This window comes from Ranitomeya variabilis, chromosome 2 (genome assembly GCF_051348905.1).
Source record: "Ranitomeya variabilis isolate aRanVar5 chromosome 2, aRanVar5.hap1, whole genome shotgun sequence".
NCBI lineage: Eukaryota > Metazoa > Chordata > Amphibia > Anura > Dendrobatidae > Ranitomeya > Ranitomeya variabilis.
Genome location: NC_135233.1, coordinates 825676026 through 825694500, shown reverse-complemented (window position 1 = coordinate 825694500; position 18475 = coordinate 825676026). Strand labels below are relative to the sequence as shown.

At 47.5% G+C, this 18475-nt stretch overlaps 1 protein-coding gene across 7 annotated transcripts in view; it reads right to left on the bottom strand.

The window, feature by feature from the left end:
* CILK1 (ciliogenesis associated kinase 1) overlaps nt 1–18475 on the bottom strand; it is a 72623-nt gene that overhangs the window by 16125 nt on the left and 38023 nt on the right. For 3 of the 7 annotated variants that reach the window (XM_077290034.1, XM_077290033.1, XM_077290035.1), the window contains exon 11: nt 8643–8782. In XM_077290034.1, coding sequence (XP_077146149.1) covers nt 8643–8782 — 140 coding nt within the window. Of the gene's footprint in view, nt 1–4435; nt 5955–8642; nt 8783–18475 lie in introns of those variants that run through there. The other 4 variants (XM_077290038.1, XM_077290037.1, XR_013221833.1 and 1 more) reach the window with 4 other exon arrangements.

Genomic DNA, 18475 nt, shown 5'->3' with positions numbered 1-18475 from the left:
GCGATTCAGGTGAAACCCCCGAGGGATCCATTCACTATAATGAGGCAGCAGAGTTACTCTGGACTCGGTCTGGCCTCTGTTCAGTGTTGTCCTTCTCAAAATTGCACAAAACTGTGTCAGACTGCACTTTTATGCACGCCTAAAAAAAAACAAACACCGCCGGATCATAGGCCAGAGGGCATCCAGAGTGCCTCAATCTGCCTCATTATAGGGAATCTTCCATGTAAATCTCTGAAATGCGTGATTCAGATGGAAACCCCGGTGTAAGCGCTCAGCGTAGAGCACATTATAAATGTGCGCAAAGCCTGTGATCTTTGGGAAGCAGATGGACCAAATCAACAGTAGGTGAAGAACTGGTTTTATTTATTTTTTACTCCATTCCTCGTGCGGTATAAGTGATTAGGTGACTATTCTTTGGGTCAGTGCAATTACAGGGATATCAAATTTAGATCGGGTTTTTAGGTTTGGCTGCTGTCACACACTAAAAGATGCTTTTTATTGCAAAAACTAGTGATGTGAGAGCTTGTTTTGTGTGGGACGAGTTGACGTTTTTATTGGTACCATTTTCGGACACTTGAGTTTGATGCTTTCTATTCTGATTTTTGGGAGGCATAATGAACAAAAACCAGTAACTTTTTTTTTTCTTGTAAGTTCGTTCCGCGTGTGGTAAAATTGATAATGCAGATTTCTTCTTCGGGTCAATACGATTACAGCGATACCACATTTCTATAGTTTTTCTATGTTTTTGTGCTTTTACAGAATAAAAACTCATGTTCTAGAAAAAAAAATATTTTTGCATCACTTTATTCTGAGAGCTACAACGGATTTATTTTTCTGCTGATGGGAGTTGCATGATGGCTTTTTTGCAGGACAAGATGAAGTTTTCAGCAATACCATATTTATATTCATCTTCTTGATCGTGTTTTCTTCCACTTTTTGTTCGGCGGTTTGATGATCAAGCATTTTTTTTTTTTTAATTACATGGTGTTCACTAAAGGGGTTAACTAGTGGGACAGTTTTTTTTAGGTTGGGTTGTTCTGGCGCGATGATACCAAATATGTGTACATATCTATTTTTTTTCCTCAGGAAAATATATACATTACGGTTCCAAAGTTTAGGTTCACCCAGACAAGTGTGTTTTCCTTTAAAACTCATACTTTTATTAATCAAATTAGTTGCCAAATGAATTTAAAATCTAGTCCAGACATTGACAAGGTTAAAAAAAACAAAAAAGATTTTTTATTTGAAATAATAAATTTTCTCCTTCAAACTTTGCTTTCATCAAAGAATGCTCCCTTTGCTTTCGTCAAAGAATGCTCCCTTTGCAGCAATTACAGCATTGCAGACCTCTGGCATTCTAGCAGTTAATTTGCTGAGATAATGTGGAGAAATTTCACCCATGTTTCCAGAAGCCCCTCCCACAAGTTGGTTTGGCTTGATGGGCACTCTGTTTGCGTAGATCTGGTGACTGCGCTGGCCACTCCATTACAGACAGAATACCATCTGCCTGCCTCTTCCTTAAATAGTTCTTGCATAATTTGGAGATATGCTTTGGGTCATTGTCCTGTTTTAGGATGAAATTGGCTCCAATCAAACGCTTTCCACAGGGTATGACATGGCGTTGCAAAATGGAGTGATAGCCTTCCTTATCCAAATCCCTTTTACTTTGTACCAATCTCCCACTTTACCAGCACCAAAGCAACCCCAGACCATCACATTACCTCCACCATGCTTGACAGATGGTGTCACACACTCTTCCAGCATCTTTTCAGTTCTGCGTCTCACAAAGGTTCTTCTGTGTGATCCAAACACCTCGAACTTGGATTCGCCTGAGCATAACACTTTTTTCCAATCTTCCTCTGTCCAAAGTCAGTGTTCTTTTGCTCATATTAATCTCTTCCTTTTTTTAGCCAGTCTCAGATATGGCTTTTTCTTTGCCACTCTGCCCTGAAGGTCAGCATCCTGGAGTCGCCTCTGCACTGTAGATGTTGACACTGGCGTTTTGCGTGTACTATTTAATGAAGCTGCCAGTTGAGGACCTGTGAGGCGTCGATTTTTCAAACTACAGACTCTAATGTACTTGTCTTGTTGCTCAGTTGTGCAGTGGGCTCCCACGTTTCTTTCTACTCTGGTTAGAGCCTGTTTGTGCTCTCATCTGAAGGGTGTAGTACACAAATGTTGTAGGAAATCTTCAGTTTCATGGCAATTTCTCACATGGAAAAGCCTTCATTTCTAAGAACAAGAATAAACTGTCGAGTTTCACAAGAAAGTTATTTTTTTCTGGCCATTTTGAGAGTTTAATCGAACCAACAAATGTAATGCTCCAAATTCTCAACTAGCTCAAAGGAAGGTCAGGTTTATAGGTTCTCTACTCAGCCAAACTGTTTTCAGCTGTGCCAACATACTTGCACAAGGGTTTTCAAGGGTATTCTAACCATCCATTAGCCTTTTTACACAGTTAGCAAACACAAAGTACCATTAGAACACTGGAGTGATGATTGTTGGAAATGGGCCTCTATACACCTATGAAGATATTGCATTACAAACCAGACGTTTGGAGCTACAATAGTCGTCTACCACATTAACAAAGTATAAAGTGTATTTCTGAATCATGTAATGTTAGCTTCATTGGAAAAAAATTGTGCTTTTCTTTAAAAAATATAAGGAAATTTCTAAGTGACCCTAAACTTTGGAACGGTAGTGTATTTTTTTTTTCCCTTTACATTTTTTACTTATTCCCACTATGGGGACTTTCACTTTCTGTAGTCTGATCGCAGTTATAAGGTATAACAATGCTGAAGCATTGCTATACCTTATAACCTGTCAGACCTGAAGACACAAGTTAGTTAGATCATTCACTGCGCATGATCTAACTAACTTCCTAGTGCCTGGTGTCCCGGATGTCATCATGACGACATCGGGTTACCATGGCAATGATCGGGATCCCACAATGACGTCATGAGGTCTCCAATCCAAGGGCAGAGGGGCTTTCTTCCCTCAGCCTGCTCCCAAAATGCTGCGATCGAGTTCGATTGCAGCATTTAGGGGGTTAAAGTGCCGAGAGTCGTGTGGGACTGCTCCTGGCAGTGAGTGATGGGTGTAAGCATCAACTGACACCTGGCGGTGATTGCGCTCACAAAATTTGTGCGCTCAAAATCGCCTCGACATATCCATCTGTCCCAGGTCATTAAGTATCATGCAACTTGGAGGAATGGATATCCAAAGTGGTAAAGGGGTTAAAGTTAAGATGGTTTATTCAAGTCCTCACAAACCACATAACAAGAAAACTCAAGTACTTTGGCACAAAATAAAACAAAGTAACAAAGTAAGTCCATACAATAGTGCTGGTTAGACCGCCTGGTTTAGAGTCAAAATTAGTCCTTTAGGAAAAGGCACTCAATTCAGGAGATCTGCACACCTCCATATACAGAACCATGTGTGAGACAAACAGGTCTCATTTTACAATGTGAACCACACAAAGGGGGTGGAGCTACGGTGAGCAGCCATCTCTAACTCTTCAGCTGCTTGCAATCAATTTGTCATGGCCGATTAACCTCTTAATCTTATATGTACTAAAGCATTATTCCAAGTTTCACTCTCATCCACTAGGTGTCCTACAGCCACCTTACAGTACTTAAAACAGCAATTTCAGAATAGAGTTAGGGAAAGAATGAAACTAGGAAAAAAGTAGGAGCATATTGCAAACATTTATAACTTTGCAATTTGGATCAATAAAAATAAGAGAAATACGTTTAATTATTCTTTAAAAGGAAACTTGTAATGTTGAAAACCATATCCATTCTGCAGGCAGGATGCTATAGTGAAAGTTGCTTAGATTGATTTACATTTTTTTTTGGAAAAGTTTCAGTAAAACTTGCATGTTATTCATTGAAATTCCTGGCGTTTGTATGTATACGAGTCCAGTGACCTGGCGTTTGTATGTATGAGTCCATTGACCATCTTCACTGTATGACTGCATGCAGAGAGAGCTGTCAATCACTGATTAGGCCCACCCACTAGACTCATCTGCATGCAAACATTGGGGATTTTTCATTTATTACATACAAGTTATACTGAATCTTTTCCAAAAAACCTGCAGAATACATTATTCTGCTCAGCTTCTTCTCTATACCATATTGTCCACAGATCAGACTTCATGTACAACATGACAGGTTCCCTTTAGTTAATGTTACTTTTAATGGACCTAAGCCAACTGAATGGCTGAAAAAAACCCTCTTAATTCAGTATTTAAATACTTGGTGGTGATTGATCACAACAAGACTTCTAAAAGGGGTTATTTATGAAATCATACATATATTATGTATATTATGCCGATTTTGCAATTTTTCCCACCTACAAAGAATGTAGGTACACTTCAACTGTTATACAGAATCTAAAAATAAAGAACAGAAAATCACATTGTATAATTTTTACATAATTTGCATTTTATTGCATGAAGCATATTTGATACAATAGAAAAACAGAACTTTGTAATTGTAAACAAAGGTTTCTGTACCAAATACTAAGTTCAGACGTTTCCTGTAGTTCTTGACCAAGTTTGCACACACTGCAGCAGTGATTTTGGCCCACTCCTCCATACAGATCTTCTCTAGATCATTCACTTTTTTGGGCTGTCGCAGGGCAACACTAAGGTTCAGCTCCCTCCAAAGATTTTCTATTAGGTTCAGATCTGGAGACTGGCTAGCCCACTCTAGGACCTTGAAATACTTCTTACGAGTCACTCCTCAGTTGCCGTGGCTATGTGTTTTGGGCCACTGTCATGCTGGAAGACCCAGCCACAACACTCTTACTGAAAGAAGGAGGATGTTGTCCAACCTTGCAATACATGACTCCATCCATCCTCTCCAATACGGTGCAGTCATCTTGTATTTTTTGCAGAAAAGCACCCCTAAAGTATGACGTTTCCCTCACCATGCTTCATGGTTGGGATGGTGTTCTTTGGGTTGTACTCATCCTTCGTCCTCTAAACATGGCAAGTGGAGTTGACTATTTTAGTTTTATCTGACCAATTTGGTCTTCTACTATGCCTCCTCTGGATCATTCAGATGGTCATTGGCAAACTTCAAACAGGCCTGGACATATGCTGGCGTGAGCAGGGATATGTTGCAGGATTTTAATCCATGATGGCATAGGCTACGTTCACATTAGCATTGTGCGCCGCAGCATCGGGCGCTGCAGCATCGCCGCATGCGTCATGCGCCCCTATATTTAACATGGGGACGCATGGACATGCGTTGTGTTGCGATTTGTGACACATGCGTCTTTTTGGGCGCACGCGTCACTGCGCAGAGGACGCAGCAATTTGCATTTTTTTTGCGTCCAAAATCATGCAAAAAAAGGATGCATGCGTCACAAAACAATGCGTTTTGCACGCGTTGTGTCGCCGATGCATCGCTGACGCATCACACAACGCAAATGTGAACGTAGCCATAGTGTATTATTAGCGGTAATGTTTCAGACTGGTCTCGGCTCTCTTCAGGTTATTTACCAGGTTCTCCTGTGTAGTGCTGGGCTACTTCCTGACCACTCTCAGAATCATCCTTAACCCAAGAAGCAAAATTTTGCATAGAGCCTCAGACCGAGGAAGATTGACAATCATCTTGTGTTTCTTCCATTTTCTAAATTGTGCCAACAGTTGCTGCCCTTTCACCAAGCTGCTTACTTATTGTCCTGTAACCCATTCCAAGCCTTGTGCAGGTCTACAATTTTGTCCATGATGTCCTTAGACAGCCCTTTGGTCTTCGCCATTATGGAGAGGTTGGAATGTGATTGAGTGTGTGGACAGGTGTCTTATACAGGTAAGGAGTTCAAAAAGGTGCAATTAATACAGGTAGTGAGTGCAGAGTAGGAGGGCTTCTTAAAGAAAAACCAACAGGTGTGCGAGAGCCAGAATCCTTGCTGGTAGGTAGCTTCGGTCTCTCACCGTTGTGTACCTAAGATAAAAAAAAACAACTAACAGACCTCTCTAATATATAAAGCCGAGTGTATGTGCTTATCGGCCACGCCCACTCCATAACCAATAACTAAGCATCTTTTATTTCACCAGAACTGTTTAAAAGATGAAAGCGGAGTTGTTATTGGTTGCTATGAGCAACAGTTTTCTTTAGTCACGCCCACTCCACATAGCAGGCACAGGGCACATCTAGCTCCGTGTCTAGAATGGAGTTGCTTCTGTGAGGCATGACGTCAATGGAAAGGGAGGAACCTCAGATAGAGATGTGAGGGGCAAAATGAGAGGAGTGAGGGGGGAAAATGAGAGGAGTGAGGTGCTGCTGCAGTATGAGGCTGTGTATAGAGAAAAGAGTGAGGCGCTGCAGGTGGAAGCTGTGTATAAGGCCACATTCACACGTTCAGTATTTGGTCAGTATTTTACCTCAGTATTTATAAGCCAAAGCCACGAGTGGGAGAACAATACAGAAGTGGCGACGTGTTTCTAATATACTTTTCCTCTGATTGTTTTACTCCAAGTTTTAAATCCATATACTAAAGAGAAAAAAAAAAAAAGTTTCTAAAATCTAATCTTTATTGTGACGATTTAAAACATCTTTAGTGGTGGTGGTGGTGGGGGGGTTGTAGAATGGAGGAAAAAAAAAAAAAATCCGGACAACGGCCGTTCCGCGCTCCCTTGCGCTTCTATGGGTCCTGTTGGTACTGGGAAGTGACGAGGCAGAACAAATACCCTATGGCAAATAGGGTCGTCCCACATTTTTTTCGCTCTCCTCCACCTCACTCCCTTACAATTCCCAAAATACCTGTAACATACCTAGTGCAATAAATCTATACAATTTCACATTTAAAATAGCATGATCGATACACAAAACCTCAAGGGACCAGAGCTTATACATTTTTCAGAGAAATTCACGGACAAAAACTGTCAAAACAAATTTGCCATATAGTGCTCTGCACCATTATTGTCCCATAGCTGTGCCATATAGTGCTCTGCACCACTATTGTCCCATAGCTGTGCCATATAGTGCTCTGCACCATTATTGCCCCATAGCTGTGCCATATAGTGCTCTGCACCATTATTGCCCCATAGCTGTGCCATACAGTGCTCTGCACCATTATTGCCCCATAGCTGTGCCATATAGTGCTCTGCACCATTATTGCCCCATAGCTGTGCCATATAGTGCTCTGCACCGTCCATTATTGCCCCATAGCTGTGCTGCTGCTGCAATAAAAATAATAAAACACATACTCACCTGTCTTGCTTGCAGCTCCTCAGCGTCCCGTCGTCTCTCCACATTGACTGATCAGGCAGAGGGCGGCGCGCACACTATATGTGTTATCGCGCCCTCTGACCTGCACAGTCAGTGCGGAGAGACGCCGGGAAGATGGAGCGGCGCCCGGCGTGTGGAACGAGGACAGGTGAATATGTAATACTTACCTGGTCCCGGCGTCCCGTTCCTTCCCTCGGACAGCTGGTCTTCGGTGCCGCAGCCTCTTCCTCTGTCAGCGGTCACCGGCACCGCTGATTAGAGAAATGAATTATGCGGCTCCGCCCCTATGGGAGGTGGAGCAGCCTATTCATTTCTCTAATGAGCGGTCCCACGTGACCGCTGAACAGGGGAAGAGCTGCTGTACCCGGAGACCGTGGGACTGGCAGGGGGAGCGTCAGGATCGCCGGGACTAGGTAAGTATGCCTCGGGCGCCCTCTCCCCCTCACCGTGACTCGAGTATAAGCCGAGGAAGCACTTTCAGCCCAAAAATTTGGGCTGAAAATCTCGGCTGATACTCGAGTATATACGGTATATGTTCTGCTTAGTCACTTCCCAGTACCAACAGGATCGTAGAAGCACAAGGGAGCGCGAAACGGCCGTCGTCTGATCTTTTGCTTCCCGTTCTACCCCCCCCAAAGAGGTTTTAAATCGTCACAATAAAGATTGGATTTTAGTGCCACCCTTTTTTCTCTTCAGTATATGGTTTATGCAATTGTTTACAGGGTTTGGCACCCGTGAATCCGAAAGGGCGGTGTATTTGACGTGGTTATCACACACAGTGGATATTTGGGCTCAGGTGTTGCAGCGATGCAGGATTCTTTCTTCTATAGTATTACTCCAAGTTTTAGCTTACAAATGCTGAGGTAAAAATACTGAGGTAAAAATACTGACCAAATAACGTGCGAACGAGGTCTAATACAGGAGATGACATACAGGTATATACTGAGGGGAAAATGACAGGTGTGAGGTCAAAATGACAGGTGTTGGGGGGGAAATGAGAGGAGTGAGGGGGAAAATGAGAGGCGTTATGGGAAAATGAGAGAAGTGAGGTGTTCTAACTAAATAATGGTTAGTTACTATGCCCGGGCAACGCTGGGCTATTCAGCTAGTTCTTTATAGGCGGGAATATGTATCTATCTATCTCCTTTACGTTACCACGCCATTTGGGCAATAAACATCACTTTTTTTCTGGAAGTCTACTGTGCTGTTTCCCCCCCTTTTTTTTTCTACTGTTGCAAGGAGCCTTCTGAGACTGCTAGCTGGGGATGCGTGCACTGTTGAGGTATTGCGTTCGGTGCTGCTCCAATTTTTTTATTTTATACATACACACACAAAACGTTCGTACACAATGTGAGTTTTCGTTACCAAATGCTGAAGGAAATAAATAATGGTTGTACTGACCAGGCAAATACCTGGCATGTTTCAGGTAATGCTGCTTAGCCGACGTTCTCCTGGATGCTGCAGTGTCTTGTCTGGAGAATGAGGAGTGCACAGGTCTAGTACCAAATTCATCCTTCAAATCTAAGATACTCTCAAAGCTGCTTTAGGATTAGCAGATAGAATGATAAAAAGAAAAAAAATCAGAAGTTTAATGTGAATGCATTTAGAGTGGATGCAAATTATAATACTTCAATAGGCATAAATAGGCCTCTATTGGTCTGACTGGTTTGAATATAAGTGTCCCATACAAACAACTTTCACATTATTAATACTGAAATGCACTATGAAAAAAAATGTACATCATGGCTTGCCTTACATACAGTTAAGTCCATATATATTTGGACAGAGACAACATTTTTCTAATTTTGGTTATAGACATTACCACAATGAATTTTAAACCAAACAATTCAGATGCAGTTGAAGTTCAGACTTTCAGCTTTCATTTGAGGGTTATCCACATTAAAATTGGATGAAGGGTTTAGGAGTTTCAGCTCCTTAACATGTGCCACCCTGTTTTTAAAGGGACTAAAAGTAATTGGACAGATTCAATAATTGTAAATAAAATGGTTCTTTTCTAGTACTTGGTTGAAAACCCTTTGTTGGCAATGACTGCCTGAAGTCTTGAACTCATGGACATCACCAGACGCTGTGTTTCCTCCTTTTTGATGCTCTGCGAGGCCTTCACTGCAGTGGTTTTCAGTTGCCGTTTGTTTGTGGGCCTTTCTGTCTGAAGTTTAGACTTTAACAAGTGAAATGCATGCTCAATTGGGTTGAGATCAGGTGACTGACTTGGCCATTCAAGAATATTCCATTTTGATTTAAAGGGAACCTGTCACCACGTTTTTGGAAGATGGGATAAAAATAGCGTTAAATAGGGGCAGAGGTGGGCGTTACATTAGTGTGTTTGTTATGCGTTTATTACCCACCTAAGTTGCCGAAATACCTTTGCAAAGTCTCCGTTTTCGCCTGTCAATCAGGCTGGTCAGGTCTCATGGGCGTGGTGTCTTCACCCAGATTTGGCGTAGTTTTCCGTTGGTGGCGTAGTGGTGTGCGCATGCCCAAGGTCCCGAATCCTCTGCCAGGGGATTTCAAAGAGCGCGGTGTCCGTTATTGCATTGGTGATCGGTGGGCGCGGCCATCTTTCTTTGGCCGCGCGTGCGCAGAAGCGGCGCTCTGCTGGCCGCGGCTTCAGGAAAATGGCCGCCGCGATATCCATCTGCGCACGCGCGGCATCCCGCGGCCATTTTCCTGATGCCGCGGCCAGCAGAGCGCCGCTTCTGCGCACGCGCGGCAAAAGAAAGATGGCCGCGCCCACCGATCACCAATGCAATAACGGACACCGCGCTCTTTGAAATCCCCTGGCAGAGGATTCGGGACCTTGGGCATGCGCACACCACTACGCCACCAACGGAAAACTACGCCAAATCTGGGTGAAGACACCACGCCCATGAGACCTGACCAGCCTGATTGACAGGCGAAAACGGAGACTTTGCAAAGGTATTTCGGCAACTTAGGTGGGTAATAAACGCATAACAAACACACTAATGTAACGCCCACCTCTGCCCCTATTTAACGCTATTTTTATCCCATCTTCCAAAAACGTGGTGACAGGTTCCCTTTAATAAACTGCTGGGTTGCTTTGGCGTTTTATGTTTTGGGTCATTGTCCATCTGTAGTATGAAACGACGACCAATCTGTTTGGCTGCATTTGGCTGGATCTGAGCACACAGTATGACTCTGAATACTTAAGAATTCATTCGGCTGCTTCGGTCCTGTGTCACATCATCAATCAACACTAGTGACCCAGTGCCACTGGCAGCCATGCATGCCCAAGCCATCACACTGCCTCCGCCATGTTTTACAGATTATTATTATTATTTATTGTTATAGCGCCATTTATTCCATGGCGCTTTACATGTGGTATGCTTTTGATCATGATCTGTACCACGCCTTCGCCATACTTTTCTCTTTTCTCTTTCCATCATTCTGGTAGAGGTTGATCTTTGTTTCATCTGTCCAAAGAATGTTCTTCCAGAACTGTGCTGGCTTTTTTAGATTTTTTTTTTTTTTAGCAAAGTCCAGTCTAGCCTTTTTATTCTTGATGCTTATGAGCGGCTTGTACCGTGCAGTGAACCCTCTGTATTTACTTTCATGCAGTCTTCTCTTTATGGTAGATTTGGATATTGATACACCTACCTCCTGGAGAGTGTTGCTCACTTGGTTGGCTGTTGTGAAGGGGTTTCTCTTCACCATGGAGATTATTCTGCGATCATCCACCACTGTTGTCTTCCGTGGGCGCCCAGTTCTTTTTGCATTGATGAGTTCACCAGTGCTTGCTTTCTTTCTCAGGATGTACCAAACTGTAGATTTTGCCACTCCTAATATTGTAGCAATTTCTCGGATGGTTTTTTTCTGATTTCACAGCTTAAGGATGGCTTGTTTCACCTGCATGGAGAGCTCCTTTGACTGCATGTTTACTTCACAGCAAAACCTTCCAAATGCAAGCACCACAGCTCAAATCAACTCCAGCCTTTTATCTGCTTAATTGAGAATGACATAATGAAGGCATTGCCCACACCTGTCCATGAAATAGACTTGGAATCAATTCTCCAATTACTTTTGGTCCCTTTAAAAACAGGGTGGCACATATAAAGGAGCTGAAACTCCTAAACCCTTCATCCAATTTTAATGTGGATACCCTCAAATGAAAGCTGAAAGTCTGAACTTCAACTGCATCTGAATTGTTTTGTTTAAAATTCATTGTGGTAATGTCTATAACCAAAATTAGAAAAATAGGGATTTTTGTGTACTCACCGTAAAATCCTTTTCTCCGAGCCACTCATTGGGGGACACAGGACCATGGGTGTTATGCTGCTGTCACTAGGAGGCTGACACTAAGTTGAGACAAAAAAGGTTAGCTCCTCCCCTGCAGTATACACCCTCGTGCTGGCTTCCAGAGACCCAGTTCAAGCTTAGTGTCCGTAGGAGGCACACTGGATTTAAACCTTGTTATTCCGGACGAAGGGGGCGACGGATTCTTTCATGTCCCGATCTCCCCCGAACCAACAACAGGCGAGCACGGGAGTTCCACCTCTCCGTATCCTCTCCTGCGACGTGGGAAGCCACTGCCTGAGCTGACCTTTATGGGCGACGGAACCCTTTCACGGGCACCGATCTCCCCCCGATTTACAGACGAGCACTGGTGTTTTATCTCCAGTATCCTCTTCTGCAGCCAGGCCTTTATTGACGGACATCTGCCCTGCCCACCAGGTTTCACCCTCGGCTGTGCAGAGGCACTATTCCACCGTGGCGTCCGTGCAGCCCCCACTGCATCACCACTGAAAAAGAGCGGATGATGGAAGGAGGCGGACGGTTCCTCTCCACCCCCCTTTCAGGGGGACGGTGGATGGAGGCTCCCTCAACCCTGCACCGTCCCATGTACCCCGGGCACTTTATTGGGGTAAGTGTAGTCAGCGCATGTTTCTGCCGCTGTATATCCTCTGGTGTCGGCTTTTTTCTAAGGGCGGTCACTCTTACTAAGGGCTCCTTAGGGCAGGATCCTTACCATAGCGCGCAGTTCTTTTCCCCGCAGTCCGAGGGTGCGCGCCGGCCGAGGCCGGAAATTTAGTCCCGGGCTTCGGCTTTCTCCTAGGCCGCACTCCGGTAAGCTCCGCCCACTCCACGCATCATTCCTACGGCCCCTCCCACGCTTCTGGCGCTTCTGGCTCCCTGCGAGATCACATCTCAGAGTCTCGGCAGCCATTCCTTCCTGCTGCACGCAGCGCCGGCCGGTTTTTCTCTCCCTACGAAGGATTCCTCTTCTCCACTCAGCTATTGCGGGGCACAGGACCGGGTAAGGAGACGGCACTAGCTGCTTCCCTGCAGCGCTACCCTCAGCTTCCTCATAGCAGGCTTTATTCATTTCATTAGGTTGCATCATGTCCCAGTCAAGGGGTAAAAAGATTACTAAAGGACATGCAACCTTTTTCTCTGCTTGTACCACGTGCCAGGCTCCTCTCCCCAGGCCTCAAAGCTCCCCGCTGTGCCCAGCCTGTGATGCCCAATGTGCCCAAGAGCCCTCCGCCGCCACTGACCCCAGTGTTCCTAGCCCCCCTGAGTGGGCCGCGTCTGTCTCAATCCGTGGCTTCGCTAGCTAAGGCGATTGAATCTCTTCATGACCCCTCTCGGGAGCGGGGTGTTCGTTTTCCTGGGTTAACAGACCCCTCTGCTTCAGGGGAATCTTCGGCCAGCAAGGGCCGCTCTCACCCACAGGAGGTTCGGACATCCGCAAAACGGATCCGCACTACCTCCTGATCATTCGTCGCGCCATTCAGCTTCCAATAGCGCCACTTCTCGCTCACCCTCTCCAGGGGCTAGAAGTTAGAAAAATAGGGATTTTTGTGTACTCACCGTAAAATCCTTTTCTCCGAGCCACTCATTGGGGGACACAGGACCATGGGTGTTATGCTGCTGTCACTAGGAGGCTGACACTAAGTTGAGACAAAAAAGGTTAGCTCCTCCCCTGCAGTATACACCCTCGTGCTGGCTTCCAGAGACCCAGTTCAGTGCAAAAGCAGTAGGAGAGTAATAACAAAAATAATACATAACATTAGAGTAGAACATGTCAGAGAAAGTCAAGAACCAAAAAGGTAACAAGCCGAAAGGCTAACAGGGTGGGTGCTGTGTCCCCCAGTGAGTGGCTCAGAGAAAAGGATTTTACGGTGAGTACACAAAAATCCCCATTTCTCCTTCGCCACATTGGGGGACACAGGACCATGGGACGTCCCAAAGCAGTCCCTGGGTGGGTAACAATACAACCAAATAACTCTGTGTACCATCTGACTTATAAATGCACAACGGCCGCCTGCAGAATACGTCTGCCAAGGGCCGCATCCGCGGAAGAATGAGTATGGACGTTGTAGTTCTTTGTGAAAGTGTGCAGGCTAGACCATGTTGCGGCCTTGCAAACCTGCTCCGCCGACGCCTGGTGCCGAATGGCCCAGGAAGCACCAACTGACCGAGTAGAGTGAGCTCTAACCCCCGCCGGGATGGGCCTGCCCCTGACCCGATAAGCTTCTTGGATAGCCTTAGACGCGGCTGAACCCTTCCTGTGACCCTCATGGAGGATAAAGAGGGAATCCGACTTACGGAAAGAGGCCGTCCTAGAGACGTACCTCCTGAGAGCCCGTACCATGTCCAAAGTGTGAAGGGCCTTTTTGACCCTATGTTTTGGCTGTGGGCAAAAGGAGGGAAGAATGACATCTTCATTAAGGTAAAAAGAGGACACCACCTTAGGGAGAAAAGCGGGAGATGGGCGTAAGACTACTTTGTCCTGGTGGAAGGAAAGGAAGGGCGCCCGGCAGGAAAGTGCAGCCAACTCCGAGACGCGCCTGATAGACGTTACCGCCACAAGGAAGGCCACCTTCCATGAGAGAATAGATAGTGGGACGTCTTGCAGAGGTTCAAACGGAGGTTCCTGAAGGACGCTCAGGACCAAGTTGAGATCCCAGGTTTCTAGTGGCATTCTGTAGGGGGGAACCACGTGGGAGACTCCTTGAATGAAGGTCCTGACTTGCGAGTTAGTAGCAATCTTACGCTGGAACAACACCGACAGCGCTGAAATCTGGCCCTTGAGGGGCCAGGCCGGAATCCAAGCCGGACTGGAGGAATTACAGAATGACGGGAATGGAGAAAACGAGAGGGGGACGGCCGCGGAGTCTGCACCATGAGAAGAAGGCTTTCCAGGTGCGGTGGTAGATGTGAGCGGAAGATGTCTTGTGAGCTCTGATCATGGTGGAAATGACCTGCTGGGAGAAACCAGCTTGAGTTAGGATCCAGGTTTCAACAGCCACACCGTCAAACGTAGGGCCCCTGAGCTCTGATGGTAGATCGGTCCTTGGCGCAGTAGATCTGGGCGGTCTGGTAACCGCCAGGGAACGTCGGAAACGAGGTGCACCAGTTCCGCATACCATGCGCGACGCGGCCAATCCGGGGCGATAAGGATCACCGGAATCCCCTCCATCTTGATTTTCCGGATCACCTTCGGCAACAGAGGAAGAGGAGGGAACACGTACGGGAATCGGAACCGGTGCCATGGGAATATCAGTGCATCCACCCCGACGGCCCGGGGATCCCGAGAACGCGCTATGAAGTTGGGGACTTTGGCGTTGAGCCTGGACGCCATCAGATCCACGTCCGGAGTCCCCCAGCGAAGGCAGATTTGATGAAAAACATCTGGATGAAGCTCCCACTCTCCCGAGGCGAGACCCTGACGGCTGAGAAAGTCCGCCGCCCAGTTCTCGACACCCGGAATGTGCACCGCGGAAATGGTGGAGTGGTTGTCCTCGGCCCAACGGAGAATGTGTGTGACCTCCTGCATCGCTGCCCTGCTGCGGGTGCCCCCTTGATGGTTTATGTACGCCACAGCTGTGACGTTGTCCGACTGTATTCAGACTGGGTGACCCGCCAGCAGAGGGTGAAAACTTCTCAGGGCAAACCTGATAGCACGGATCTCCAGAATGTTTATGGGAAGTTTCGACTCCCGAATCGACCAACGCCCCTGGGCAGTGTGGCGGAGAAACACCGCTCCCCAACCGAGGAGACTGGCGTCGGTGGTCACCACCAGCCAATGGATCGGAAGAAGACCTCCCCTGGTGGAGAGTTGACTCCAAAGTCCACCACGTGAGCGCTTGCCTGGTCCGAGGGGACAGAGGGCATGGTCGGTCGAGGGTAAAGTGACTCCTGTCCCAATTGTCCAGTAGAGCTTGTTGTAAGGGACGGAGATGCAGTTGGGCGAAGGGAATCGCTTCCATTGAGGCCACCATTTTCCCCAGGATCCTCATGGCAAACCGAATGGACTGCAGGCAAGGGCAGGAAAGCATCCGGGCCCCCTGTTGAAGTGCTTGGGCCTTGGACCGAGGAAGAAACACCAGGCCCCTGGACGTGTCTAGGATCATGTCTAGGAAAGAGATCCTTCGAGCTGGAACAGGGGAGGACTTGTCCAGGTTGATTAACCAGCCTAGGCGCGAAAGGGAATCCAACGTAATGCGGACACTTGCCTCGCAGGCATGAAAAGATGGACCTTTGACCAGAAGGTCGTCTAGGTATGGCAACATGACCACTCCGTGGGAGTGGAGAATGGCCATGACAGCCGCCATGACCTTCGTGAATACCCTGGGTGCTGTGGCAAGACCGAAGGGTAAGGCCGTGAATTGAAAATGGTCCTCTTGGATGGCGAAACGGAGGAACCTTTGATGTGGCGGAAAGATTGGAATGTGAAGATAAGCATCTCTGATGTCTATTGATGCTAGAAACTCGTCTCGCTCCAATGAGGAAATGACCGACCGAAGGGACTCCATCCGGAAGTGCCGTACTTTTACGTGCTTGTTTAGGAGCTTCAAGTCCAAGATGGGGCGTACAGACCCGTCCTTCTTTGGCACAACGAAGAGGTTTGAGTAGAAACCTCTGAATCTCTCGTGTTCCGGAACCGGAACGATGACCCAGTTTTGGCGGAGGGATTCGATGGCGCAGTGAAGAGCGCGAGACCGAGCTCCTGAAGCCGGGAGACGTGAGGGAAAGAACTGAGCTGGAGGGGAGGAGGAGAATTCTATTTTGTAACCAGACGACACCAGGTCTCTGACCCATCCGTCGGGGATGACGGAAAGCCAGACATGACGAAAGAGAAGCAGACGTCCGCCTACCTCGGTGGTGTCGACTGGAATTCTCCGCGAGTCATTGTGAAGGAAATCTGGCAGGTCTAGAACCTCTGATTCTGGGTTGTCTAGGTTTTCCTCGCCAGGACTGATTCGGTCTGTAAGAAGGCCGAGAGTCTCTGTCTGTGCGAGTAGATCGTTCTGATCTAGACGATGCAGTGGAGTTGGACCAGAAAGGGCCACCCCTAAAGGGGCGAAAACAAAAATGCTGTTGGCGCTGAAAGGCAGCTTTTGGCCTGTGTTGAGGGAGGAACTTGCTTTTTCCCCCTGTAGCGTCGGAAATAAGTTGGTCCAATTTTTCTCCAAATAGGCGTCCGCCCTGAAAGGGGAGAGAAATCAGAGACTTTTTTGAGGAGGAATCCGCCCGCCACTCTCTAAGCCAGATAGCTCTCCTGATGGTGACGGCGTTTGAAGCCACGGTTGCCGCACAGTCTGCTGCGTCTAAAGATGCGTACATCACATAATCTGCCGCCATAGCAATTTGTTTGGTGAGGTCCGCCGCATCAGACGGAAGAGCCTGGTCCTGAATGGAATGTGCCAGAGTCTCTGCCCAGGAAACCATAGCTTTGGCGACCCATGCCGCAGCGAAGGAAGGGAATAGGGAGGAACATGAGGCTTCATACACTGAGCGCGCCAGGGAATCCAACTGGCGCTCTGTGGGACTTTTAATTGATGCCCCGTCAGGTACTGATAACAGCGTTTTGGTAGCCAAACGCGAAACCGGAGGATCTACCAGCGGTGGTTCCGTCCAATCCTTAACCAGCTCTGAGGAAAAAGGATATTTAGATTCCAGAGCCTTTTTGCCCGTAAAGCGTTTGTCCGGTCGCTCCCTGTGCCTCTTAACTATCTCTAGAAAATCCGGATGGGAGGCGAACACCTTATGAGATCGCTTGTTTCTAGTGAAGGAAACTGCGTGCTCCGGACCTGAATTAGGGTCATCATTAATCTTTAACGCATGATTGACAGCCTCAATAAGGGAGTCAACAATTTAGCGGAACTCCGGAGAATCCGGGTTCATGGACGCCTCAGACTCATACTCAGAGTCGTGATCACTTCTAGCCCCTGGAGAGGGTGAGCGAGAAGTGGCGCTATTGGAAGCTGAATGGCGCGACGAATGATCAGGAGGTAGTGCGGATCCGTTTTGCGGATGTCCGAACCTCCTGTGGGTGAGAGCGGCCCCTGCTGGCCGAAGATTCCCCTGAAGCAGAGGGGTCTGTTAACCCAGGAAAACGAACACCCCGCTCCCGAGAGGGGTCATGAAGAGATTCAATCGCCTTAGCTAGCGAAGCCACGGATTGAGACAGACGCGGCCCACTCAGGGGGGCTAGGAACACTGGGGTCAGTGGCGGCGGAGGGCTCTTGGGCACATTGGGCATCACAGGCTGGGCACAGCGGGGAGCTTTGAGGCCTGGGGAGAGGAGCCTGGCACGTGGTACAAGCAGAGAAAAAGGTTGCATGTCCCTTAGTAATCTTTTTACCCCTTGACTGGGACATGATGCAGCCTAATGAAATGAATAAAGCCTGCTATGAGGAAGCTGAGGGTAGCGCTGCAGGGAAGCAGCTAGTACCGTCTCCTTACCCGGTCCTGTGCCCCGCAATAGCTGAGTGGAGAAGAGGAATCCTTCGTAGGGAGAGAAAAACCGGCCGGCGCTGCGTGCAGCAGGAAGGAATGGCTGCCGAGACTCTGAGATGTGATCTCGCAGGGAGCCAGAAGCGCCAGAAGCGTGGGAGGGGCCGTAGGAATGATGCGTGGAGTGGGCGGAGCTTACCGGAGTGCGGCCTAGGAGAAAGCCGAAGCCCGGGACTAAATTTCCGGCCTCGGCCGGCGCGCACCCTCGGACCGCGGGGAAAAGAACTGCGCGCTATGGTAAGGATCCTGCCCTAAGGAGCCCTTAGTAAGAGTGACCGCCCTTAGAAAAAAGCCGACCCCAGAGGATATACAGCGGCAGAAACATGCGCTGACTACACTTACCCCAATAAAGTGCCCGGGGTACATGGGACGGTGCAGGGTTGAGGGAGCCTCCATCCACCGTCCCCCTGAAAGGGGGGTGGAGAGGAACCGTCCGCCTCCTTCCATCATCC